This window comes from Pleurodeles waltl, chromosome 11, assembly GCF_031143425.1.
Source record: "Pleurodeles waltl isolate 20211129_DDA chromosome 11, aPleWal1.hap1.20221129, whole genome shotgun sequence".
Classification (NCBI taxonomy): Eukaryota; Metazoa; Chordata; class Amphibia; order Caudata; family Salamandridae; genus Pleurodeles; species Pleurodeles waltl.
Window position 1 is genome coordinate 178,537,035 of NC_090450.1, and position 27,750 is coordinate 178,564,784.

Sequence of the window (27,750 nt, forward strand, 5' to 3'; positions counted from 1 at the left end):
GTGTCAGTCGAGGGTACCAACTTCTCTTCTCCTTACGACCCCCAAAGTAATCGTCTTGTTGAACGTTTCCCTAAAAGGCATGATAATGGGTCTGTCAGAACCCACGCCCTCCTACCATGCCTTTTAGTTGCCTAAAGGGAAGTACTGCATACTGGGTTGGCTTCAGCCCCTTTGAACTTCTGGATGGAAACCCTGTGAGAGGACCTCTCATTAGTGAAGGAGGGCTCGGAGCAAGCTCCTGAGAAGGCCCCCTGCATGTGGTCAGCTACTTAAAGTACTTTCGGGAGCTAGTGCAGGAGAATCTGGAAGCCAGCCAGGAGGACATGATATGGTGGTATGACCAGCATGCCACCCTGGTTGAGTTTCAGCCTGGTCAAAAAGTGTAGGTGAGGGAGCCCGTGGAGCCCAAGGCCCTGCAAGACTGCTGGTCTAGGCCTTATGAGGTGAGGGAGCACAAGAGTGATGTCACCTAGTTGGTGGACCTCAGGACTCCCCGGAACACTTTGAGGGGCCCTCATCAGCTGCTTCAATCCCCACTCTGAGAGGTCTAAGCTAACCATGCTCCTAGTCACTGATAATGGAATGGAAGAGGAGAGTGAACATCTCTCTGACCTCCTTTCTTCTAAGGAGTAGGATGAGTCAGTAGAGGATGACAGTCTCTTCCCTACCCTGACACTAGACCAACAGAGAGACTGCTGCCAATTGCTGGGGAAGTGTGCCTTTTTATTCTCCTTTACCCCAAGACTCACTACATGGTGCACCCATGACATTGATAGTGAGGATAGCATGCCTCTGAAGAGCACAATTTACAGGTTGTCTGATAAGGTGATAGCCAGCATTAAGTAGGAAGTCTCCAAGATGCTGGAGTTAAGGGATATTGAGCCCTCAAACAGCCCTTAGTCAAGACTAGTGGTGTTAGTCCCGAAGGCTGCCCCTCCAGGTGTGCTCCAGAGCTTAGGTTCTGTGTGGGCTACCTAGGGCTCAATGCGGTCACTAGGACTGAAACATACCCCATCCCCAGAGCTAATGAGCTCGTAGATTGGTTAGGAGCTGCCAAGTTTCTCAGCACATTTGACTTAACGTCAGGGTACTGGCAGATTGCCTTGACCGAGGGGGCTAAAGAGTGGCCTGAGTTTTCTACCCCAGAAGGGCACTAAAAGAATGATACATAAGTGTAACATGTCCACTGTGTATTTTAAATGCGGTGGCCATATTGGAATGGTTAAACAATGATACGCTGTGAGCATACCGCTCTAGGATGGCTGTTACTTTTAAATTCAGTTGCCACTAAGGCTGGATAGCTGCACACTTGATCACTGACAAGGCATCTAAAAACTGGATGATACATAAATGAAAAATAATTACTTTACACATGTGTGATATGAAAAATGTGATGAATTACCATGCTTTTTGTATATAAGATAGTCCAAAAGCCACTAAAATACTTCTTGGAATGAATCTGATTGACAATGTCTCAAGCCAGTGGCGGAGGGAATCCGAGAGTGAAATAAGACAATGTTTGGAGGAGGCTGGCCAAAGCCTAATATATACATGCTATGTTTGTTTTGAAATGCAAATTACATACACTTATACCAGATATAAAAAGAAAGGTAGGTGCACATCACCATGAGTTGCACATCTGCAAACTGGCTATACTATTTTCGTTTGTGTTGACAACAGAAGCTTAATCTTATGTTGTTGTTTTTTCTGATGTTTTCATAGAGAGTCTGGTTTTTTGTTTACTCGATTGGATGGTTCCATGACTCAGAAGAAACGAGTAGAAGCAATTCGCAGCTTTCAGAGCAAGGAACCAAACTCTCCATCGGTAATGTTGCTTTCAATGAAAGCTGGTGGAGTAGGATTAAATCTTACAGCAGCTTCCAGAGTGTTTCTCGTGGATCCAGTAAGTGAGAATAAATCTTGTTTATATTTGAATTTGTACATGTATGTGTGCTTTATATTGTGAAGATTGAACGTTTGCAGTTATGTTTTACACAACTATATTTGTTTTGTTGAGGTTTGTATTTGCATCTAGTTGTATCTTAGTTACTTTTGACTTTTACTTTGAGTGTAATGTTCAGCGTCGTAGTACGCTGATTTGCCGTATTGTAGAATTATAGTGTTAAAAAACTAAACATGCAGGCTAATGGTAGATTTTAATGTTAATTTTATCGCAAAGCCCAGCTACTGTACATCCATCTTCAAGTGACCCAAGATAATGAAACTTCATGTGTCTAAATTCCTTGGTGTTTCTGGTGACATAGCAGTTCTGGGTATTAATTATAATGGTATTTTTCTTGGTGGTGTTAATAGAACAATGAATGTGGTTTAGCAATATAACATCATTTCCCACAGACTAAACAATGGATGGATGATCATAAATTTCCTTATGACAGGCACAGGAAAGACTGGAGAAGCTAGTAACTCTGTTTTACTTTCTACCTTTTTTACTTTCTTGACAAAACAAAGTCTTTCTCCTTTTATGTAATCTACACTTTTGAGTAAGCGTTATAAAAAGAAAATAATAGTAAGTCCAGCACTAATCATGGCCAGCCACTGGAATTGTAATACCCTCCAATAGAAAATATTGGAGGTTGCAGTACAAGTGGTTGGCCTTTTGTAGTGCTTGACTTACTACAAAAGTGCAGTTTGTAAAGACCGGAATGTAGTAAACCAACTCAAACATACACTTTGTGGGTCAGGCCCTATATTGTGAAAATCGTGTTTCTATCTTGTAACTGAAATGCTTGGAACAATCTGGAATCACTGACACAAGGTGGCACTGCAAGGCATGGGAATTAAGTTGCTTAAATGCACCCGAAGTAATGAGGAAGCACCATAAACGTTGCCAACGAATGCTTGCGTGAATTGGCATATTACTTTGTTAAAGCCTGTAGACAGGCATTTTGTTACATGAATCCCACAAATTAATGTACTATAGGCAATAGGTTTTTTTGTTGGTTAAGCACTCCTGCCAGACAAGTTGCACTTTGACTCTTCTAACAATTTGTTAAATCCTCTTATGAAGAGTTGTATAATGTTTTGTCCCTTGTTGTTTTGTACATATTTGTAATTTTATGTTGGTGTGCCTGGTGATTGTCTTATGCTTAATAGAGTAAACTTGGGTTAGTTATGGTGGCAAGCCATTGATGAAAACTGTAGGCTTGATTGGTTCATTGGGAAAAAAGTATGTTAGAAGCCAAAGTTCTGATCTTTTCATTATGAAAGGTTAGGCCTGTGGCACCTTTGCTTATTGTAAAAGCATATGTTAAAGGCAGTCTGCTTTAAAGGTGGACTGTTATTGCACTGTTAAAACAGGTACTGTGGTACATAGACTCTTCTAGGCCACCGTAGCAGATAAGGTTTTAAGTGACTCCCTCTAATAAACCTGGGAGTAGATGGTTTGGGCTCTGATTAAAGGTGTTGGTGCTATGAGGAGGAATACTTCATAGTTTTCCAACTGTAATTTTGTGAATATTTGAAACTGTATCTATGTGTGCCTTGAACATTTTCTTGTTGGAAAACATATGGGCAATAATTAGGCCTAGAGCTGGTTATGGTGAAAAGCAAATGACAAAGGCTATAAGCCGGATTAATTTGTTGGAAAAATTATGACAGATGTCATAGGCTTAGGGCCTGATTTAGAATTTATAACAAAAAATGTTTTGGTCCCTGTGGGGGGAAGGATATGAATTAACCTCCATGATACGCATACTGACCACCGGTTTATCCTGCCCTTTGATGAGTAAGAGATTACTATACCAGTAGAAGCAAATATTGAACACTAACTCATAATAACCAAGAAAAGGAGGATTAAACTAATACTATATAAAACAGGATCAACCCATGTGTTAGTACTTAGGGAATTCTAAAATATAATGCTTTCATTCATTGATCTGTGTGATGCCTGGAGGAAGAGACCAATAATCTTGAAACCCGTGTTGGCATAGAGCAACAAATTGTGATGAGGCTATTTTGCATTAAATAATGAAAATAAAGAAGCCTAACTTTATATAAAACAAAGTATTTTGATTCTTTTTAGAAGTCCCCTCAAACGTTAATCTTAAATTTTCATGAGGTGAAGTCCTTTGCCTACAGCAAGGTAATAACCTGGTCAGTTAGACCTGTTGAGGCGGTGAATGTTGCATCCTGACAGTTCCTCCAAGGACACTGTGCGCTCTTATTTTGGTAAATAACTCTTATAGTGAGCAGGGGTGTAGCTTGGTCATAAGATTGGGGAGGTGTGAACTTCAGATTTCCCAACAATCACGCCGGCACATAATGTTAAAATACATTATATGACTCAGAGGGAACACAAGAGGGGCTTAGAGGCAGCGTAAAGGGCGAGGAGTGTAGATTGGTAGGGGCACTAAGTGAGAGAAAGCACATTATTTTTGTGAAATAGCCAGCATTTTTTAAGTATTCCCAAACAGGGTGAGAGAACTTTTGTTTGTGTGTGTAAAACTCCTGGTGAAATTCGACAGACACCTCACCATACCAGACTAAAAGCACCTGTACCCAACTATTTATCAAAAGATACATTTGTTAGGGGGTGTAACACTTCACACATCCCCCTCTGAAGCTACGCCCCTGATAGTGAATGTTCTAGGCAACTCAGAAGTGCTAGTTTGATGTCTGCGGTATAGAACTTTAATTATATGTTTTTATGGTGGGTAACCTATTTAACAACAATGTAAGTAAGTGAAAGTAAATCCACCCTCACTATGATAGTGTCGTCCTGTTTCGAACAATGCCCATTCCACTCCTGTAATGGAGGTATCCTCTGTGGTTGCAGCAAGTTCCATTATCTCAGAATTGCTCAATTGTACTGCACAACCACTTCTGCAAGCATGACATGTAGCTACGAGACTCCAGCATCCTACCCCCGTGCAGTTTGTTAACTTCTGACAGAGACTTTGAACCACAGATTCCGCACCTTTTGCATACTTTACCAGGTGTCAGACTGGCTCGGAAACTTTTGTGTAGTATCTATGCGTTCCCCCAGGTGGCACAGTGCGACTCTGCACTGATGGCGTTCTGGAAGTGATAAGTGGAGACAAAATAGGTGCCACTCCTGCGTGCTGATGCCAGTTTTTCTTTCTGTGCCATCAGAAGTGGATTGAGAGCTACATATAATTTCTATTTCTATTCAAGACACGTTTACCTAAACAAATTGAAATCCAGTGTCAAAGGGAAATGTCTCATCAGAGACAACAGCTCTTAAACCTTGTATAGGCTGTTACAAGTAAATGTTTGTGACAGATCCCCATGAGGTTTGCCTGTAGCACCTGGAGTGGGCTCACAACTTTGAGGCCTACAGTGATTGTCCGTCAATAAATTCAAAGGCCATTTGGGACCTTAAGGTGAAGCTTTACGTTGCAAAATGAACATGGACCCCTCGTCAGAACTGATTCAAGCCCAAAGGTCAGTCTCATTCCCAGTCCGAAAACCTGTCCCAAAGTTGATTGTCACCGCACTCTAAATCCCCCTGTAAAACGAAGAAAAAACATAAAAATTCCAAAGGGGAACTTGGCCCCTTCCTCCCACTGTCGTACTCCTGAGTAGGTGCAAGGGTGATGTCATGACTCTCGATCTCGCTCCTGAAGTAGGTTGGCTTCTTGGCCAATCTGCCACCTGGCCACAGCACTACCCACGGAGCAGGGAGATGCTTTATTTGGGATATCACCTTCAGCGCCAAACCTTTGCTGACTCAGACTCCACGTCGGTCTTTAGAACATTTACACCAATGCGAAATCTATTGATTTTGGAGCTAGAGGTACAGCCCATTGATGTGCTCGATGCTCATTCCATTGCAGCCTTTTCCCATCCAGCCTGAGCCACTTAACATCCTAGTCCTGTAGGCTTCAATGCTACATTCTTTATTTGGGAAGGACTCTAATAATGAGGCTAATGACGCATTACATCGGAGACTAGTTTGGCTAACTGTATCGTGAGGAAAACTGGTTTGAGAACCTCCAGGATGCAATTGGCCTTGATACCTCTCCAGACTCCTCCTTAATCTCACTTCCAGGTCCTACCACTGAGGAAAGCGCCTACTTTGCAGTGGTTATATGGAGGGCACCTGAGATTCTCATCCTCCAGCTCCCACCTTTAGAGGTCAAAACTAATGTTCTGACTGGAACTCTCCAACTGGAGCAGACTAATCCTGAGCTTCTATTGCCCTTTATTGAGGTCCTTACTGATGTCCTGTTAGCAGTCTGGGCCAATCCTTGCTCTGGTCTCCCAGTGAATTGCCATATTGCGTGGAGCCATTGCCTTGTCCCCTGCCGACCCTGTGTTTTGACTCAACTCCTGTCCTCCGAGAGCTTAGTGGTGTAAGCTTCCACATGCAGGACAAACCCTTATGCCTTCCTAACTACTCCTGCTGACGGGGAGTCTAACTGAGGGGAGACCTGTGGATGGAAGGTATTTTCTTTTGCAAGTGTGGCTCTTCGGTTTGTCAGTGCCAGTCTCTTTTTGGGCCATTATTCCCACGCTCTCTTGCACTCTGTCTGAAGTCCTTCCTGATATCCCTAAGGACCTTTGTTCTGTAATGACCCAAGACATACATGATGGCAGTGATGCTGCCAAGTTTACAACCGGCTGTGGCCTGGATACCACAGATTTCATAGGTTAAGCCACTGACACTTGCGTCACTATCCTTCTCCACACCTGGATGAGATCCACTGGTTTCTACAGAGATGTTCAGTTGTTCCTAACGGCAATGTCCTTTGATGGGACTTGCCAATTTGGAAATAATTTGGAGCTAACGCAGATCCTACCTTGGAGTGTTTCAAAGTCATCAGGGCCGCAGTTCGGTCCGTGGGCTTAGCTGCTCCACCACACCAACTATATTAGCCCTTCCTTTCTTTCCAAGGCTCTGGTAGGGGTACCTCATACAGACAGTCACTTCTGCCTCAGCAGGGTTCTCAGCCTTTTCATGGCAGTGAACAAGACGCACTTTGATTATTTGGTCAGAAACAGAGCACCAGTCATTCTACCTCTCTTGGCCCTACATGCCAAACCCCTTTAGCAAGCCCTTAGCTAAGCACAGTCACACAGTTTGAGGCAGGATTCAACAAATGTGATGGCTGTCCATAACATTAGGCAGGTGGGTCCTGCGGATTGTTTAGATAGGGTATGCCCTACCATTCCTGCCCGCTCCGCCACCCCTTCCACCATCCCCAGAATGACTAGTGGAGTGTAATTTATCCATCATACAGAAAGAAGTGTGAGTCCTTTTGACCAAAAGGGGCTAGGGAGACGGTGCCTACATTGGAAGTGGGTCGAGGTTGTTACTCATGGAACTTCCTTGTTTGAAAGAAGGATGGAGTCTTTCATCCTATTGAAGACCTACACCCTCTTAATGCCTTTCCCCTGATGGACAAATTCAAAATGCTCACCTTGGCCCAGGTCTTGGCTACCCTTGACCATCAAGACTGGATGGTGGCATTAGACCTACAGTGTGTATACTTCTGCATACCTGTTCTGTGGTCCCACTGGCACTACCTGTGTTTGAGGTGGGGTAGGAGCATTTTCAGTTCTCTGTGCTATACAATGGACTCACCAGCGCCCCTTGCGTCTTCACAAAAATGATGGTGGGGTTGCAGCACATCTTCCGAGGTCAGGGGTCCTGGTCTACCTCAACAATTGACTGGTGAAGGCTTCGCCTCAGTCAGTCATCACCCACCTACTGACTACTGCAAACATCCTGACATCCTTGGGCTTCACTGTAAAAGTGTTGAAGTCATGCCTGACTCCTTCACAGATGCTCCCTTATATTAGAGCCTTTCTGGATAGGGTCCTCTGCTGTGCTATTCCCCTGGGAAGGAGAGTCCAAGATCTTCAGGATATGATCTTGATCTTTCAGTCTCTGTCCTGGATGTCAGTGAGGTTGACTCTGATGCTGCTGGGACTGATGGCTTTCTCCATCCAGCTGGTCAAGCATGCTAGGTGGCAAATACAGGCTCTGCAATGGGATCTGAAGTCTCAGTGGGCCCAACATTAAAGGAATCCTTAATAGTACATATACTGAAAGGTAGTAAGTAGTAGCATAGAAATTTAACCTCGTATCAAACAAGCTTGAATGTTGGTAATTTTAAAAAGAACACATCTGTTTAGGGTGGTGCTTGACAGGTATCACATGCCCTACTTCAAAGACACAAACATCAATGGTCCAATAGGTCCACTGTATACTGCAACATACAAAGATACTCAAGCACTCAAATAGAATTTCAAAAGTAATTATAAGTCTATAGAGTAAGAATTTGTAGATAAGTCTAATGAAGTGAGTTTTATAGAAATGTGGAAGATTCTATGCTCTGAATTGCATATATTATCACAACAGTGACACGTGTTTCATCACCATCAGTTACTTTTTCAAGGCTAGAAGTAGATAAAAGTACAAATAGAAGTAATGGATTTCAAAAGGTTGATTCACAGTAAAGCTTCCAAGTCTGAAGTTATGAGGAAAACTCGTAAAACTTGTCAAAGAAAAATCATCTGTCACTTAGCCTGTGTAATTGGTGTTTCCAGGAGTTATTGGATAATCTAAGTAAGTTGCACGATGGCCAAGCTCAGGACCATCTTCCAAGTACACGTGGTCCCGGATAACACTAGGTAAGTCAATATTGGAATACTATTTGAGTGCTTGGTATCTTTGTATCTATCAAAGGGATCCTTCTCCCTTTATTATGCCACAGTGCGACCCTAAACTGGTCCTCACATACTTGATATGTGCTGCACCACTGTCCTTGATGGCTCCTCACATTGAAGATAGTATTCCTTGTTGTCATAACATTGGCACAGCAGGGGAGTGAGCTTTGTCAAACCATCACCTTTCTGGCTTCTTTGCTCAGCTTCGTGTCTCTAAGGAGGAGGTGATGCCCCATCGCCTAGATCTCTCAAAAGAGCCCTGAGCTTTTGCATCAGGTATACAGTGAGTGGCCAATTAACTGTTTGTGGGGTTCGCTGGAGTGAAAAGGGCAAATCTGTAAAGAAAAGGACTTTCTCTTTCTAGATCATACTCTTCATTAAGATCTGCTACACACCGGCCAAGAAGCAGCCCTTGAAAGGGTTAAAAGATCATTCCACCACTACAAAGGCTGCTTCCACTGCATTGGCAAGCAGAGTTCCTGTCCTGGGCATTTGCAGGGCAGCAATGTGAATGTCCCTTCATAAGTTCACAAAGCACTACTCTGTGGACAGTGAGGTTTGCCAAGAAGGGCATTTTTGCTGCACGGACCTACAGGACATTTCGATTTGCGCCAATTCACAAACCTACCTCAGAATGGATATTACCTTGGTGTCTATTGAAAAGGTGAGGAGTCTACTGTTAGAGGATTTTATATAAAGTTACTTACTTTTGCTAATGCTAATTCTCATGCACTCTAACTGCAAATCTCTTATCGACCCTCCATCTTCCCTGTTCTGTAAATTGGACTCTACATTAAAAAGATCCCAAGTCCAGGATTCTGCACATTACTAGACACCAATTTGCTTTGGAGCTCTGTGTTAGGGGGTGCAGACAGCTTCTAAAGCGACTGATGTCCGCACGCAGGAGTGGTGCCTACATTGATTCTGCATGTCATTTCCAAGGCAGAACAGAATCAGTGCAGACCCGCACAGTGTCACAGGGTGGCACGCAGACGTGCTGCTCAATAGTTTCCAGATCCATTGTGCACTGATTTTAAGCCAGTGTTTGACTGTGTTCTAGGTAATCGTCTCTGACTCAAATTAATTAACTGGGGTATACCACATCACTTATTGCGAGCTATACAACTTTTACATACGGACACCTGGTTAAGAATTAAGATAGACAAAGGCACTCTTTGTCTACATGCTTCAGGGCCTTACACAGGGATGTTTGTTGGCACCAAAGCTATTTCATCTCTTTCCGGCAGACATGTCAATTGTTTTGAATCAAGTTAATTCTCATGCACCAAAGCTCAGATTTTCATCGTTCTCACTTGCTTAATGCAGATGATGTGATTCTCCTGAGCAAGCATTTTGTCACATTCCCAGGTCTATCGCTTATGGTAATCTGGAAATGTGTCAAAATCCATGGGTGTTGCATGGGAACACCCACGCAACAACCATGTAACGCCTCTCTGGGCACAGGAATGCAACACAGCGATTTTCACTGCATTGCATTGCTCCAGATTTATGAAGCCACTCTGTGCCAGGCAAGTGTGGCCTTGCGGTGCTTCATAAATCCCCTTTTGGGCTTGCGTTGCACATGCACCACGTTGCATGGTGCAAGACGACACAACCCCTTTTATAAATATACCCCTAAATCTTTATTCCATCACCAACAGAATGTCAGAAAATCGCTCCAAATCTAAAGGTATGGTAATCAGCAATCAAATTAAAAGCCAATATAGCTGGTACCTTCAAGGACAGCCCCTGGACCTAGTGTCTGAATACAAATATCTTGGGGTGGTATTCAATGAAAAGGGCTCAATCCAACCTCAAAACTTACAAATTTCACAGAAAAGTAAGGCTCTGGCTCAGCCAATCCCTTGGTCCCTTCCTAAAGATCATTAACGCCGAACTACTTTCGACATTGACCTATGGCAGTGAGTCACGGCGTGGCCGTGATGCTGTACAGCTGGATACCATCATTTCTAGGCGCTATAGAGGCATTTTCAGTCTGCCTAAAAATGCACTACCAGCGCAAATCAGCTTATAATTTGGCATTGTCAAACAGTTTATAGCTAGTTAAGGAGCCTATATTAAGGCCTGTTGCAGGCTAAAAAGTGCAGACAGCCAATCAGTGAACACAATACTATGGTCTACTCTGGTTAACTGTCCTTCAATGCCTGGCTGGCTGTACCTGGACTCTGCTATAGACATTTTTGGCCAGGATTCTTTCTGGGACTTAAACATATCATATACTTTCCCCCAAAAAGCTGAGCAATGGCACGACAAGGGAGGTGTCGTTAATGGCTGATAAGGCAACACTGTCCAAAAGATCTCATGGCTGGATGGTGTTAGTGAATTCTACTTTTCTGAAACCTCCGATTTTCCTTGATTCTGGCTACTCACTGTTCCTAAATTAGAGGTTTATGCTTTTTCACTGTGGCATTTACCAGGCTTACCGCGCAAACTATCTTGGTAAAGGACCAGTGACCAAAGTTGCTGTCAACTACGTAGTGCCTGCAAAGAAGGCATGGTTCAGCTGGTTTGCATATGTCCAGCTTATGCACAATAGAAATGAACTTTTGAGGGTGACTTTTATTGCAAAGGGAATTCACACATGCCGCCAAGCAATTCTTGCCTGTTTTAACCCAACTGATCCTATGTTAAACTGCTGTTTTATCAAGTATTAATTAAGAATAGATCCGGAAATTTAGTAACTTTTAAATTGTACTGTATTTTTTGCACTGTTGAACTGTTGTACTGTTGTTTGCACTTTGCTTATTTTATATGTAATGATTTTAATTAATTGTGCACAGTAACATTTCATTCATTCAGTGAAGAATGTTTTTGAAATGAGTGTCTTCACACGACAAGTTACAAAAAAAAACCCTGCATGCCTAATTCATACCATCATAATGGCCTACTGCCCTGTGTGATCCTTTTCCTGGAGTCAGATTTTATATCTCATGAGTCTTTCAAGCGGCTAATGAAAAAGGAGGTCATTCAAAGCAGAAACAACATAGGGTTATATCGGGCTTCCTCTCGCTATGATTCATTGCTTGAAGTCAATATGTCAATCTCAGGGCCACCTCCTTTCTCGGCAACCCCTCCTACTCACCGCACTATAACCCAGTCTTTTTTTACTAGAATGCTAGTCCAGATGCTGAAGAAGAGTCCTTGACAGTCTATATTGACTCCAAATTGTATTTATGTATGATTACAAAAAACTGGTTTCGTCCAGTCAAAAGTCAAAGGCTCTTCTCGGCAGCCTACAGGCTCGAGTTCATATCGTACAGTCTTCAAGGACACCATGCAGTTTTAGGGATGAACAGGCATCATCTACAAAAGACCATAAAGTACCATATACGATAGTGCAAAAGTATGAGTTCAGCTGGGTACATCAGATCTGTTCCAGATCAGCAGCCCAGTACTGTCATTTGCTGCTGCCTTCTTCCACAGATCTCACCCAGGAACCTGGACCCGTTGAAATATGTTTTATCGTTGTCTGTCATCGTAACCTCCTGTTTTCTGTGTTTTAGGCCTGGAATCCTGCTGCTGAAGAGCAATGTTTTGACAGGTGTCATAGGTTGGGCCAAACGGAAGACGTTATTATTACCAAGGTGAGCCATATTTCTAAAAAGCTCCTTTTTTCCCCCAGGCTAGACAAATACATACGTTCTTTATTTTCTCTTTTAAGTGATCGCTTGCACTGTTTGCATATTTGTTGACGCAGTGAAATTCCACTTCATCAAGGACGAAATAAGCTTGTTACAAAGCAGGCCAAATTTGTGCAGATACGGGTCAAAAGGCAGATGAAGACTGTGAGGTTTTTTCATTGGATACTATTACACTATGTAGTCAGTGGGCAATGTCCTTGATGGATACTATCATTTACCATTGGTGTCATAGGGCCCGAGGTACTATTTCGTTCCATTTGAATAACCAAGTTATTCCCTTTTGCACAGTTCACTCTCCAAGGGTAGCAATATGAAGTAGTTGAGGAGCTTCTTGATTTTAAATTCACTCTTTCAGTTGTGTTTTTTGCTCATTGCTCACAATAATGGTGATATTCTTTATTACATTGTGAGGCTCTTTGTAGCAGATTCTTAGTTACAATTTTGTTGGTAATAGCCCATTTAGAGCCCCAGCTAATCTAATAAGTGCCAAGGCCTTTCGCTGTTAAGTGATAATTCTCTTATTTTCTAATACAAATGCAGTTAACTTAGTTTTTATGATTAAAATATGTCAGTACCACATACGGGTCTCTTTTTAACCACGGATGATAGCATGTGATTGACACTGTGTGTTTCCCAAAAATGTTGGGTAATGTTGTTTTTCTGTATCTAAAACTGACAAATAGTTTACATGTTAAGACAGTTACATTCTGAGTTTCTCAAACAGGTTGAGCTGAAAAAATGCTTTTAGCTTTGTATCATTAAAGTTTTTTCCCCGTTTTTCACATTTGCATTTACTGAAAAATTGACAGCAGGATGACAAAAGCACTGTATTTAGCATCCAGCCGTACATAAGAACATTAAGCAGTTGGGGTGTTAAAATCAAGTTAAATTGGCAAGGCATGTTTCGAGTCATGAGAGGTAGACGAGGTAGGTGATACATAGACACAATCATTACTCAGCAGTACCTAAAAGTCCTTATTCAAATTTCTGGATGAGTTTTAATTGAAAATAATATTGTGCGAAAGGATTGGACCTTTGCATTACTGCTTTAATGTATATCAACTAATGAAGCATACCTTAAAGCTCCCAGCACTGAGGGGCACGGCCACTAACATTGCAGTGAACTTCTAAAGAACACGCTCTTCTTAAATCTGCACAATGCTCCATTAATTACCATTAAGATCCTGATTCTATGAATGCCTAAAAAGAATGGATCAGAAACCCTGAGTTTTTTTCGACTGTGTATACCAAGATCTTGTTATCTGCCTCTGGGAAGAAGAGGAATGCTTTGGGTGAGACGCCTCTGGTTTACACATATGAACAGCCTAGGACAGGAGTCTGTGAAGCTGTGATGGAGAAGCGTCAAGGAGCATGGAAATCCCATCCCTCACTTCTTCCACGTCGCCCCCCAACCACTCCCTCCCAAATCCTCCCGAGAGTGGTCCTGTTACACATGTGGATTTTGGAGGACATGTAATGTAATTTCTCAGTTTAGTATAGAAGGAAGTGTTGTATGTGAACAGCTACTTCACGCAGTAGCCCCAACCTCAGCGAACAAACATGTCTTAGGATGTTCAGGTGGTACTACAGCCTTGCTGCTTATGCCCTCAATACACTCCCGCCAGGACAGGCTCTTTTGAAATGGAAGAATATTTAGCTAAAAAGTTGTAGTATTGTTTATTATTTATAATGCACGGGCCTAGCTTCTAGTTGCAGCAAACAATAAGGTTATGCAAAACAAATTAGATTAAATAGCAATACCAAAGCAACAGAGATACTCGTAGAAAATAACATGAGATTAAAAAAAGTGGGCACATAGAGTGCAGAGCTGACACAGTTGTAAAGAATTATTTAGAGTGAAAGTTACATTAACCAAAATGAAAAATATAGAACAATCATTGCCATAACCACCAGATGAGGCTAAAAAATGCAAACATAGGTGTTTTCATATGTTGTTTGCATGCGTTGGCACATTGAATCTAGACTTAATGGTGTTGCCAGTGCCAGTCCCCCCCCCCCCTTAGTTTTTCACCATTTACTCCTGTGAACAACTGCTTTAGGGTTTTTGGACCAAGGAAACTACATTTTCCATGTCCGAGGCATCAAAGCAAGAAAAAATCCTTGTGCATTACTTATGGCCCCTGTGGCTTGAAGATTTTGTTTGATGGTCCGCATAAACAGTGTTTGGACTCCACCTACAAACAAAAGTACTGCAAGATTTGCTGCAACTTTTTTCGCAACTCGCAAAGACCGAGAGGAAAGTGTACTGTATTTTCCAAGGTGTCTACTCTAGTCCCTCCTCGATAATAAAGTGTTGCATCTATAAGGGCAACCATATCTTTAGTACTCCACAAAACGCTCCTAGCAAAAGTTTTACACCAACTCCTGCTCAGCTTGAGAAACTGAGGAAAAGAACAGAAAAGCTACAGGGCAACTCTCTTTGATGCTGCAGTTGTGGCTAGCTCCATTGAGTAAATGACCATATGAAAAGAAGGAAGAACGAGGAGAGCGTCATTATAATGCCATATCTCATAAAGGAGAGGAGGTTGAAGAAGCCGAAGCACACACAGTACTCCTTTCCAGTATAAAGTGTAGCAATTGTGTTAATACTACATATCGCCAGATAAGGAGGACTCCAATCCCTAAAATGGGGAGTACCATGCATCATAAACCACTGACTCGTTAGATACCAGTGGATTTTTTCATGGCATTGCAGATGACGATACTGGACTTTTGTGCCTGCTTCCCGGTGCAGCCTGGAAAAAATTTGCAGCTTCTGCCTTCACTTGCTTTAACTCTGGCTTCAGTCTCCACATCCAGCTGGGCCAGGTAAAAGTTTAGTTCCATATTACTTTGAGGGAGAGACTAACGAAAAGAGAGAGTACAAGACAACCAGGAAAAATAGTAATTGGACTACATTTACCAGTGGAGTGAGAAAGACTCTTTCACATTCAGATTCTTTCCCTGATGATTTCACGAGATTCCTCAATGTATTAAAAGGGCTTCAGGGTGGCATGCTTTTCCAAGAACCTCCTAGAAAAAGGATTTATCCCTCTATGAACTCAGAGAGTAACCAAGGAAGACAGCTAAGTTCATTCCTATTCTGGAGGATGTTTGGGAAGAAGGTACACAGCTTCGGAAGAACACAGTGACAGTTTATCCCACAGTACTTTATCTGGATAAAAAGTCACTTGAACTGCAGGTCAACATCGCTGTACAGATCAGCCTCTCATTGCACAGCTCTTTTAGACTGAGGCTGCTGCAGGATGGATACTTCTGGCAAGTCTGCAGGATGGATAATTTTCGCAAAGGGTTTAGCGCAGTGGCAGCAACCTACATTGAAGCAGCTAATGCTCAGGCCATCATTCACAACTTCAATAGGTAGATTTGGCAGGACATCTCTCCGTACCCTGAGCTCATCCCTTATGATAAGAAAAATGAAGTCAAATTCTTCTTAATTTAGGCGATGTACGTCTTGCGCCATAATGCATTCTACAGGTGGCCAGCACGGCAGTCTTGTAAAGACAGGTTTGCCCAAAGAGCACATCATTCCTGCCTGAGGTGCAAAACAGTGTGCTGGATATGTCTTTTACTGTGGAGACTGTTTTGGTAGGCATATGGTTAAGACATTGCAACACATCAAGCGAGGCACAGAGTCAACAAGAACCTGTAGAGTACTGTGGTTTAGATTCCCATCGGAAGTTCAAGGGTTAGAAGTCCACACTCCTAAAGAAACTAAAGGGACAGTATCAGCAATAGTACCTACAGCAGGAATTTTAAAGGTCACAACAGCGCTTGTCTCACTTTAGGCAGACTGAAAGGTAAAATGTGGCTTAAGGCAAAACCCAAGAATCGTCTAAAAAAGCTTTCTCATTTGAGTGGATGCCACCTCTCCACTCTCCAGCAGTGTCTTATTGACATGAGCTTCACTAATCACTCTAAACGATGGCAAAGGGGATAATTGGACTGCTAAGTTTTAGAACTGGTCAAAATTGGCCACATCTTGGAATTCATCAAGAAGACTCCTCATTTACCAGCCCTAAAGGAGAAGCACCAACACCTAAAACAACTTCTAACAGGTGATACTCGCTGTGCTCTTGAAAGGAGCAGTGGAAACTTTACTAGAATGTCAACAGAACAAAGGATTCTTCCTGGTCAGAAAAACACAAGGCTGGCCCAACCATCCAACCTGGATTGAGGTAATTATTTGATATCCATACAAAGGTCCGGTGGGGCTCCCTTATTAGTTACCAAACACAGTGTAGGAAGTTGGCTCTGTATGTGCTATTTCAAAGTAAGGAATAGCATGCACAGAGTCCAAGGGTTCCCCTTAGAGGTAAAATAGTGGTAAAAATAGATAATACTAATGCTCTATTTTGTGGTAGTGTGGTCGAGCAGTAGGCTTATCCAAGGAGTAGTGTTAAGCATTTGTTGTACATACACATAGACAATAAATGAGGTACACACACTCAGAGACAAATCCAGCCAATAGGTTTTTATATAGAAAAATATCTTTTCTTAGTTTATTTTAAGAACCACAGGTTCAAATTCTACATGTAATATCTCCTTCGAAAGGTATTGCAGGTAAGTACTTTAGGAACTTCAAATCATCAAAATTGCATGTATACTTTTCAAGTTATTCACAAATAGCTGTTTTAAAAGTGGACACTTAGTGCAATTTTCACAGTTCCTAGGGGAGGTAAGTATTTGTTAGTTTTACCAGGTAAGTAAGACACTTACAGGGTTCAGTTCTTGGTCCAAGGTAGCCCACCGTTGGGGGTTCAGAGCAACCCCAAAGTCACCACACCAGCAGCTCAGGGCCGGTCAGGTGCAGAGTTCAAAGTGGTGCCCAAAACACATAGGCTAGAATGGAGAGAAGGGGGTGCCCCGGTTCCGGTCTGCTTGCAGGTAAGTACCCGCGTCTTCGGAGGGCAGACCAGGGGGGTTTTGTAGGGCACCGGGGGGGACACAAGCCCACACAGAAATTTCACCCTCAGCAGCGCGGGGGCGGCCGGGTGCAGTGTAGAAACAAGCGTCGGGTTTGTAATGGAAGTCAATGGGAGATCTAGGGATCTCTTCAGCGCTGCAGGCAGGCAAGGGGGGGGTTCCTCGGGGAAACCTCCACTTGGGCAAGGGAGAGGGACTCCTGGGGGTCACTCCTCCAGTGAAAGTCCGGTCCTTCAGGTCCTGGGGGCTGCGGGTGCAGGGTCTCTCCCAGGTGTCGGGACTTTGGATTCAAAAGAGTCGCGGTCAGGGGAAGCCTCGGGATTCCCTCTGCAGGCGGCGCTGTGGGGGCTCAGGGGGGACAGGTTTTTGTACTCACAGTCTTAGAGTAGTCCTGGGGTCCCTCCTGAGGTGTTGGATCGCCACCAGCCGAGTCGGGGTCGCCGGGTGCAGTGTTGCAAGTCTCACGCCTTTTGCGGGGAGCTTGCAGGGTTCTTTAAAGCTGCTGGAAACAAAGTTGCAGCCTTTCTTGGAGCAGGTCCGCTGTCCTCGGGAGTTTCTTGTCTTTTCGAAGCAGGGGCAGTCCTCAGAGGATGTCGAGGTCGCTGGTCCCTTTGGAAGGCGTCGCTGGAGCAGGATCTTTGGAAGGCAGGAGACAGGCCGGTGAGTTTCTGGAGCCAAGGCAGTAGTCGTCTTCTGGTCTTCCTCTGCAGGGGTTTTCAGCTAGGCAGTCCTTCTTCTTGTAGTTGCAGGAATCTAATTTTCTAGGGTTCAGGGTAGCCCTTAAATACTAAATTTAAGGGCGTGTTTAGGTCTGGGGGGTTAGTAGCCAATGGCTACTAGCCCTGAGGGTGGGTACACCCTCCTTGTGCCTCCTCCCAAGGGGAGGGGGTCACAATCCTAACCCTATTGGGGGAATCCTCCATCTGCAAGATGGAGGATTTCTAAAAGTTAGAGTCACCTCAGCTCAGGACACCTTAGGGGCTGTCCTGACTGGCCAGTGACTCCTCCTTGTTATTCTCATTATTTTCTCCGGCCTTGCCGCCAAAAAGTGGGGCCTGGCCGGAGGGGGCGGGCAACTCCACTAGCTGGAGTGTCCTGCTGGGTTGGCACAAAGGAGGTGAGCCTTTGAGGCTCACCGCCAGGTGTGACAATTCCTGCCTGGGAGAGGTGTTAGCATCTCCACCCAGTGCAGGCTTTGTTACTGGCCTCAGAGTGACAAAGGCACTCTCCCCATGGGGCCAGCAACATGTCTCGGTTTGTGGCAGGCTGCTAGAACTAGTCAGCCTACACAGATAGTCGGTTAAGTTTCAGGGGGCACCTCTAAGGTGCCCTCTGTGGTGTATTTTACAATAAAATGTACACTGGCATCAGTGTGCATTTATTGTGCTGAGAAGTTTGATACCAAACTTCCCAGTTTTCAGTGTAGCCATTATGGTGCTGTGGAGTTCGTGTTTGACAGACTCCCAGACCATATACTCTTATGGCTACCCTGCACTTACAATATCTAAGGTTTTGTTTAGACACTGTAGGGGTACCATGCTCATGCACTGGTACCCTCACCTATGGTATAGTGCACCCTGCCTTAGGGCTGTAAGGCCTGCTAGAGGGGTGTCTTACCTATACTGCATAGGCAGTGAGAGGCTGGCATGGCACCCTGAGGGGAGTGCCATGTCGACTTACTCGTTTTGTCCTCACTAGCACACACAAGCTGGCAAGCGGTGTGTCTGTGCTGAGTGAGAGGTCTCCAGGGTGGCATAAGACATGCTGCATCCCTTAGAGACCTTCCTTGGCATCAGGGCCCTTGGTACTAGAAGTACCAGTTACAAGGGATTTATCTGGATGCCAGGGTCTGCCAATTGTGGACACAAAAGTACAGGTTAGGGAAAGAACACTGGTGCTGGGGCCTGGTTAGCAGGCCTCAGCACACTTTCAATTGTAAACATAGCATCAGCAAAGGCAAAAAGTCAGGGGGCAACCATGCCAAGGAGGCATTTCCTTACACAACCCCCCCCCAAACGAAAGAGGATGAGACTAACCTTTCCCAAGAGAGTCTTCATTTTCTAAGTGGAAGAACCTGGAAAGGCCATCTGCATTGGCATGGGCAGTCCCAGGTCTGTGTTCCACTATAAAGTCCATTCCCTGTAGGGAGATGGACCACCTCAACAGTTTAGGATTTTCACCTTTCATTTGCATCAGCCATTTGAGAGGTCTGTGGTCGGTTTGAACTAGGAAGTGAGTCCCAAAGAGGTATGGTCTCAGCTTCTTCAGGGACCAAACCACAGCAAAGGCCTCCCTCTCAATGGCACTCCAACGCTGCTCCCTGGGGAGTAACCTCCTGCTAATGAAAGCAACAGGCTGGTCAAGGCCATCATCATTTGTTTGGGACAAAACTGCCCCTATCCCATGTTCAGAGGCATCAGTCTGCACAATGAACTGCTTAGAATAATCTGGAGCTTTGAGAACTGGTGCTGAGCACATTGCCTGTTTCAGGGTGTCAAAGGCCTGTTGGCAGTCCACAGTCCAGTTTACTTTCTTGGGCATTTTCTTGGAGGTGAGTTCAGTGAGGGCTGTCACAATGGATCCATATCCCTTCACAAACCTCCTGTAATACCCAGTCAAGCCAAGGAATGCCCTGACTTGAGTCTGGGTTTTTGGAGCTACCCAGTCCAGAATAGTCTGGATCTTGGGTTGGAGTGGCTGAACTTGGCCTCCACCTACAAGGTGTCCCAAGTAAACCACAGTTCCCTGCCCTATCTGGCATTTGGATGCCTTGATAGAGAGGCCTGCAGATTGCAGAGCCTTCAAAACCTTCCTCAGGTGGACCAGGTGATCCTGCCAGGTGGAGCTAAAGACAGCAATATCATCAAGATAAGCTGTGCTAAAGGACTCCAAGCCAGCAAGGACTTGATTCACCAACCTTTGGAAGGTGGCAGGGGCATTCTTTAAACCAAAGGGCATAACAGTAAACTGATAATGCCCATCAGGTGTGGAGAATGCTGTCTTTTCTTTTGCTCCCGGTGCCATTTTTATTTGCCAGTACCCTGCTGTCAAGTCAAAGGTACTTAGAAATTTGGCAGCACCTAATTTATCAATGAGCTCATCAGCTCTTGGAATTGGATGGGCATCTGTCTTGGTGACAGAATTGAGCCCTCTGTAGTCCACACAAAACCTCATCTCTTTCTTTCCATCTTTGGTGTGAGGTTTGGGGACTAAGACCACTGGGCTAGCCCAGGGGCTGTCAGAGCGCTCAATGACTCCCAATTCCAGCATCTTGTGGACTTCCACCTTGATGCTTTCTTTAACATGGTCAGATTGTCTAAAGATTTTGTTCTTGACAGGCATGCTGTCTCCTGTGTCCACATCATGGGTACACAGGTGTGTCTGACCAGGGGTTAAGGAGAAGAGTTCAGGAAACTGTTGTAGGACTCTCCTACAATCAGCTTGCTGTTGGCCAGAGAGGGTGTCTGAGTAGATCACTCCATCTACTGTACCATCTTTTGGGTCTGATGACAGAAGATCAGGGAGAGGTTCACTCTCTGCCTCCTGATCCTCATCTGTTACCATCAACAGATTGACATCAGCCCTGTCGTGGAAGAGCTTAAGGCGGTTTACATGGATCACCCTTTTGGGGCTCCTGCTTGTGCCCAGGTCCACCAAGTAGGTGACCTGACTCTTCCTCTCTAGTACTGGGTAAGGGCCACTCCATTTGTCCTGGAGTGCCCTGGGAGCCACAGGCTCTAGAACCCAGACCTTCTGCCCTGGTTGGAACTCAACCAGTGCAGCCTTTTGGTCATACCAAAACTTCTGGAGCTGTTGGCTGGCCTCAAGGTTTTTGGTTGCCTTTTCCATGTACTCTGCCATTCTAGAGCGAAGGCCAAGTACATAGTCCACTATGTCCTGTTTAGGCTCATGGAGAGGTCTCTCCCAGCCTTCTTTAACAAGGGCAAGTGGTCCCCTTACAGGATGACCAAACAGAAGTTCAAAGGGTGAGAACCCTACTCCCTTCTGTGGTACCTCCCTGTAAGCGAAAAGCAGACATGGCAGGAGGACATCCCATCTCCTTTTGAGTTTTTCTGGGAGCCCCATGATCATGCCCTTTAATGTCTTGTTGAATCTCTCAACTAAGCCATTAGTTTGTGGATGGTAAGGTGTAGTGAATTTATAAGTCACTCCACACTCATTCCACATGTGCTTTAGGTATGCTGACATGAAGTTGGTACCTCTGTCAGATACCACCTCCTTAGGGAAACCCACTCTGGTAAAGATACCAATGAGGGCCTTGGCTACTGCCGGGGCAGTAGTCGACCTAAGGGGAATAGCTTCAGGATACCTGGTAGCATGATCCACTACTACCAGGATATACATATTTCCTGAGGCTGTGGGAGGTTCCAGTGGACCAACTATGTCCACACCCACTCTTTCAAAGGGCACCCCCACCACTGGAAGTGGAATGAGGGGGGCCTTTGGATGCCCACCTGTCTTACCACTGGCTTGACAGGTGGGGCAGGAGAGGCAAAACTCCTTAACCATGTTGGACATATTGGGCCAGTAGAAGTGGTTGACTAACCTCTCCCACGTCTTGGTTTGTCCCAAATGTCCAGCAAGGGGAATGTCATGGGCCAATGTTAGGATGAACTCTCTGAACAGCTGAGGCACTACCACTCTCCTAGTGGCACCAGGTTTGGGGTCTCTGGCCTCAGTGTACAGGAGTCCATCCTCCCAATAGACCCTATGCGTTCCATTTTTCTTGCCTTTGGACTCTTCAGCAGCTTGCTGCCTAAGGCCTTCAAGAGAGGGACAGGTTTCTTGTCCCTTACACAGCTCCTCCCTGGAGGGTCCCCCTGGGCCTAAGAGCTCAACCTGGTAAGGTTCAAGCTCCAAAGGCTCAGTTCCCTCAGAGGGCAGAACTTCTTCCTGAGAAGAGAGGTTCCCTTTCTTTTGCTGTGTTGCAGTTGGTTTCCCAACTGACTTTCCGGTTCTCTTGGTAGGCTGGGCCATTTTTCCAGACTCCAGCTCTACTTTTTCACCCTGTGCCTTGCATTGTGCTCTTGTTTTCACACACACCAGTTCAGGGATACCCAGCATTGCTGCATGGGTTTTTAGTTCTACCTCAGCCCATGCTGAGGACTCCAGGTCATTTCCAAGCAGACAGTCCACTGGGATATTTGAGGAGACCACCACCTGTTTCAGGCCATTGACCCCTCCCCATTCTAAAGTAACCATTGCCATGGGATGTACTTTTCTCTGATTGTCAGCGTTGGTGACTGTGTAAGTTTTTCCAGTCAGGTATTGGCCAGGGGAAACCAGTTTCTCTGTCACCATGGTGACACTGGCACCTGTATCCCTCAGGCCCTCTATTCTAGTCCCATTAATTAAGAGTTGCTGTCTGTATTTTTGCATGTTAGGCGGCCAGACAGCTAGTGTGGCTAAATCCACCCCACCCTCAGAAACTAGAGTAGCTTCAGTGTGGACCCTGATTTGCTCTGGGCACACTGTTGATCCCACTTGGAGACTAGCCATACCAGTGTTACCTGGATGGGAGTTTGGAGTGGAACCTTTCTTGGGACAGGCCTTGTCTCCAGTTTGGTGTCCATGCTGTTTACAGCTATGACACCAGGCCTTTTTGGGATCAAAGTTTTTACCCTTGTACCCATTGTTTTGTGAAGAGGCTCTGGGCCCACCCTCCTGTGCAGGTCTTTGGGGGCCTGTAGAAGACTCTTTACTATTTTTAGTTTTGGTTGTCTCATCACCCTTCCCCTGGGGAGTCTTTGTGACCCCTTTCTTTTGGTCACCCCCTGTTGAAGTCTTGGACACCCTTGTCTTGACCCAATGGTCCGCCTTCTTTCCCAATTCTTGGGGAGAAATTGGTCCTAGGTCTACCAGATGCTGATGCAGTTTATCATTGAAACAATTACTTAACAGGTGTTCTTTCACAAATAAATTGTACAGCCCATCATAATTACTTACACCACTGCCTTGAATCCAACCATCTAGTGTTTTCACTGAGTAGTCAACAAAGTCAACCCAGGTCTGGCTCGAGGATTTTTGAGCCCCCCTGAACCTAATCCTGTACTCCTCAGTGGAGAATCCAAAGCCCTCAATCAGGGTACCCTTCATGAGGTCATAAGATTCTGCATCTTGTCCAGAGAGTGTGAGGAGTCTATCCCTACACTTTCCTGTGAACATTTCCCAAAGGAGAGCACCCCAGTGAGATCTGTTCACTTTTCTGGTTACACAAGCCCTCTCAAAAGCTGTGAACCATTTGGTGATGTCATCACCATCTTCATATTTAGTTACAATCCCTTTAGGGATTTTCAACATGTCAGGAGAATCTCTGACCCTATTTATGTTGCTGCCACCATTGATGGGTCCTAGGCCCATCTCTTGTCTTTCCCTCTCTATGGCTAGGATCTGTCTTTCCAAAGCCAATCTTTTGGCCATCCTGGCTAACTGGATGTCCTCTTCACTGGGGCTATCCTCAGTGATTTCAGAGGTGTTGGTCTCTCCTGTGAGGGAACCAGCATCTCTGACTATTATTTTAGGAGTCAGGGTTTGAGGGACCCTGTTCTCCCTAGATAGGACTGGTAGGGGGGAATTGTCCTCCAAGTCACTATCCTCTTCCTCTGAGTTGCCACCCTCAGAGGGGTTGGCCTTTTCAAACTCTGCCAAAAGCTCCTGGAGCTGTATTTTGGTAGGTTTGGGGCCCATTGTTATTTTCTTTAGTTTACAGAGTGACCTTAGCTCTCTCATCTGTAGATGGAGGTAAGGTGTGGTGTCGAGTTCCACCACATTCACATCTGTGCTAGACATTATGCTTCTAAAAGTTGGAATACTTTTTAAGAGACTAAAACTGATTCTAGAATCTAATTCAAACTTTTAACAAACTTTTAAACTCTAAAAGAAATGCTAAACAGGATCTAACACAAGGCCCTAGCAGGTCTTTTAAGAATTTAGAAAACTTTTCAAATTGCAAAAATCAATTTCTAATGACAATTTTGGAATTTGTCGTGTGATCAGGTATTGGCTGAGTAGTCCAGCAAATGCAAAGTCTTGTACCCCACCGCTGATCCACCAATGTAGGAAGTTGGCTCTGTATGTGCTATTTCAAAGTAAGGAATAGCATGCACAGAGTCCAAGGGTTCCCCTTAGAGGTAAAATAGTGGTAAAAATAGATAATACTAATGCTCTATTTTGTGGTAGTGTGGTCGAGCAGTAGGCTTATCCAAGGAGTAGTGTTAAGCATTTGTTGTACATACACATAGACAATAAATGAGGTACACACACTCAGAGACAAATCCAGCCAATAGGTTTTTATATAGAAAAATATCTTTTCTTAGTTTATTTTAAGAACCACAGGTTCAAATTCTACATGTAATATCTCCTTCGAAAGGTATTGCAGGTAAGTACTTTAGGAACTTCAAATCATCAAAATTGCATGTATACTTTTCAAGTTATTCACAAATAGCTGTTTTAAAAGTGGACACTTAGTGCAATTTTCACAGTTCCTAGGGGAGGTAAGTATTTGTTAGTTTTACCAGGTAAGTAAGACACTTACAGGGTTCAGTTCTTGGTCCAAGGTAGCCCACCGTTGGGGGTTCAGAGCAACCCCAAAGTCACCACACCAGCAGCTCAGGGCCGGTCAGGTGCAGAGTTCAAAGTGGTGCCCAAAACACATAGGCTAGAATGGAGAGAAGGGGGTGCCCCGGTTCCGGTCTGCTTGCAGGTAAGTACCCGCGTCTTCGGAGGGCAGACCAGGGGGGTTTTGTAGGGCACCGGGGGGGACACAAGCCCACACAGAAATTTCACCCTCAGCAGCGCGGGGGCGGCCGGGTGCAGTGTAGAAACAAGCGTCGGGTTTGTAATGGAAGTCAATGGGAGATCTAGGGATCTCTTCAGCGCTGCAGGCAGGCAAGGGGGGGGTTCCTCGGGGAAACCTCCACTTGGGCAAGGGAGAGGGACTCCTGGGGGTCACTCCTCCAGTGAAAGTCCGGTCCTTCAGGTCCTGGGGGCTGCGGGTGCAGGGTCTCTCCCAGGTGTCGGGACTTTGGATTCAAAAGAGTCGCGGTCAGGGGAAGCCTCGGGATTCCCTCTGCAGGCGGCGCTGTGGGGGCTCAGGGGGGACAGGTTTTTGTACTCACAGTCTTAGAGTAGTCCTGGGGTCCCTCCTGAGGTGTTGGATCGCCACCAGCCGAGTCGGGGTCGCCGGGTGCAGTGTTGCAAGTCTCACGCCTTTTGCGGGGAGCTTGCAGGGTTCTTTAAAGCTGCTGGAAACAAAGTTGCAGCCTTTCTTGGAGCAGGTCCGCTGTCCTCGGGAGTTTCTTGTCTTTTCGAAGCAGGGGCAGTCCTCAGAGGATGTCGAGGTCGCTGGTCCCTTTGGAAGGCGTCGCTGGAGCAGGATCTTTGGAAGGCAGGAGACAGGCCGGTGAGTTTCTGGAGCCAAGGCAGTAGTCGTCTTCTGGTCTTCCTCTGCAGGGGTTTTCAGCTAGGCAGTCCTTCTTCTTGTAGTTGCAGGAATCTAATTTTCTAGGGTTCAGGGTAGCCCTTAAATACTAAATTTAAGGGCGTGTTTAGGTCTGGGGGGTTAGTAGCCAATGGCTACTAGCCCTGAGGGTGGGTACACCCTCCTTGTGCCTCCTCCCAAGGGGAGGGGGTCACAATCCTAACCCTATTGGGGGAATCCTCCATCTGCAAGATGGAGGATTTCTAAAAGTCAGAGTCACCTCAGCTCAGGACACCTTAGGGGCTGTCCTGACTGGCCAGTGACTCCTCCTTGTTATTCTCATTATTTTCTCCGGCCTTGCCGCCAAAAAGTGGGGCCTGGCCGGAGGGGGCGGGCAACTCCACTAGCTGGAGTGTCCTGCTGGGTTGGCACAAAGGAGGTGAGCCTTTGAGGCTCACCGCCAGGTGTGACAATTCCTGCCTGGGAGAGGTGTTAGCATCTCCACCCAGTGCAGGCTTTGTTACTGGCCTCAGAGTGACAAAGGCACTCTCCCCATGGGGCCAGCAACATGTCTCGGTTTGTGGCAGGCTGCTAGAACTAGTCAGCCTACACAGATAGTCGGTTAAGTTTCAGGGGGCACCTCTAAGGTGCCCTCTGTGGTGTATTTTACAATAAAATGTACACTGGCATCAGTGTGCATTTATTGTGCTGAGAAGTTTGATACCAAACTTCCCAGTTTTCAGTGTAGCCATTATGGTGCTGTGGAGTTCGTGTTTGACAGACTCCCAGACCATATACTCTTATGGCTACCCTGCACTTACAATATCTAAGGTTTTGTTTAGACACTGTAGGGGTACCATGCTCATGCACTGGTACCCTCACCTATGGTATAGTGCACCCTGCCTTAGGGCTGTAAGGCCTGCTAGAGGGGTGTCTTACCTATACTGCATAGGCAGTGAGAGGCTGGCATGGCACCCTGAGGGGAGTGCCATGTCGACTTACTCGTTTTGTCCTCACTAGCACACACAAGCTGGCAAGCGGTGTGTCTGTGCTGAGTGAGAGGTCTCCAGGGTGGCATAAGACATGCTGCATCCCTTAGAGACCTTCCTTGGCATCAGGGCCCTTGGTACTAGAAGTACCAGTTACAAGGGATTTATCTGGATGCCAGGGTCTGCCAATTGTGGACACAAAAGTACAGGTTAGGGAAAGAACACTGGTGCTGGGGCCTGGTTAGCAGGCCTCAGCACACTTTCAATTGTAAACATAGCATCAGCAAAGGCAAAAAGTCAGGGGGCAACCATGCCAAGGAGGCATTTCCTTACACACAGTTACTCAAAGATGATGTGACACAATCATTAACACGTTCAGTCACATTTTCAGGAAACACCTCAAGACTTGGCTTTTCGACCAGTAAACCTCCCCCCCCCCCCCCCCCAATAGCGCCTTGAGACCTTACCGGGTGAGTAATGCACTTAATAAATCCCCTGATTGATTGATTGATTTGTGACGGTCAAGCAGGACTAAGGGGACCAGAAGTAATTCTAAGTTACATTGATTGAGACACCCTCCTATTTAAAAGCTACCCTCATGTAAATGGTTATTATTTATGCATCTTCGGACACATGCATGAAATAAACATTTCTCGTGTTTGCAACAGTAACTGTATTCTTCAGTAATGCATTGCTTTTGTGAGAAAGATGAGAAAGTTGGGGATGCCCTATTTTTTGAGGCACGTTAATGTGCACCCGTTGCCGGTAGCATGTGAACATTTGCAGGAGTATATTATCACAAACAATTTGAAAAATGTTCATGTGTCAAACCAAAATGTGGAAAAGATATGTGACCCCCAAACAAATATGCAGATTTTAGTTGGAGGTTGTAGAGATAAGGGCATAAAGCAAGAAATTCATTTTTTTGTTTTTTCTGCTGCCAAGTTTCTGCAAGTTGTGTGTGGTATCTTTCTCTACTCCTGACATTTCAGTTAACAGCCTATTGCACTCTGGCGCTTGTAGATTTGCTTGTAACCCTGCACTTGTGATCTCACAG

General features: G+C 45.1%; 1 protein-coding gene across 1 annotated transcript in view; it reads left to right on the plus strand.

Annotated features, from left to right (window-relative positions):
• HLTF (helicase like transcription factor) overlaps nt 1-27,750 on the plus strand; it is a 324,731-nt gene that overhangs the window by 270,964 nt on the left and 26,017 nt on the right. Inside the window, exons 23-24 of the mRNA XM_069213390.1 lie at nt 1,723-1,903; nt 12,180-12,260. Coding sequence (XP_069069491.1) covers nt 1,723-1,903; nt 12,180-12,260 — 262 coding nt within the window. The remainder of the gene's footprint in view (nt 1-1,722; nt 1,904-12,179; nt 12,261-27,750) is intronic.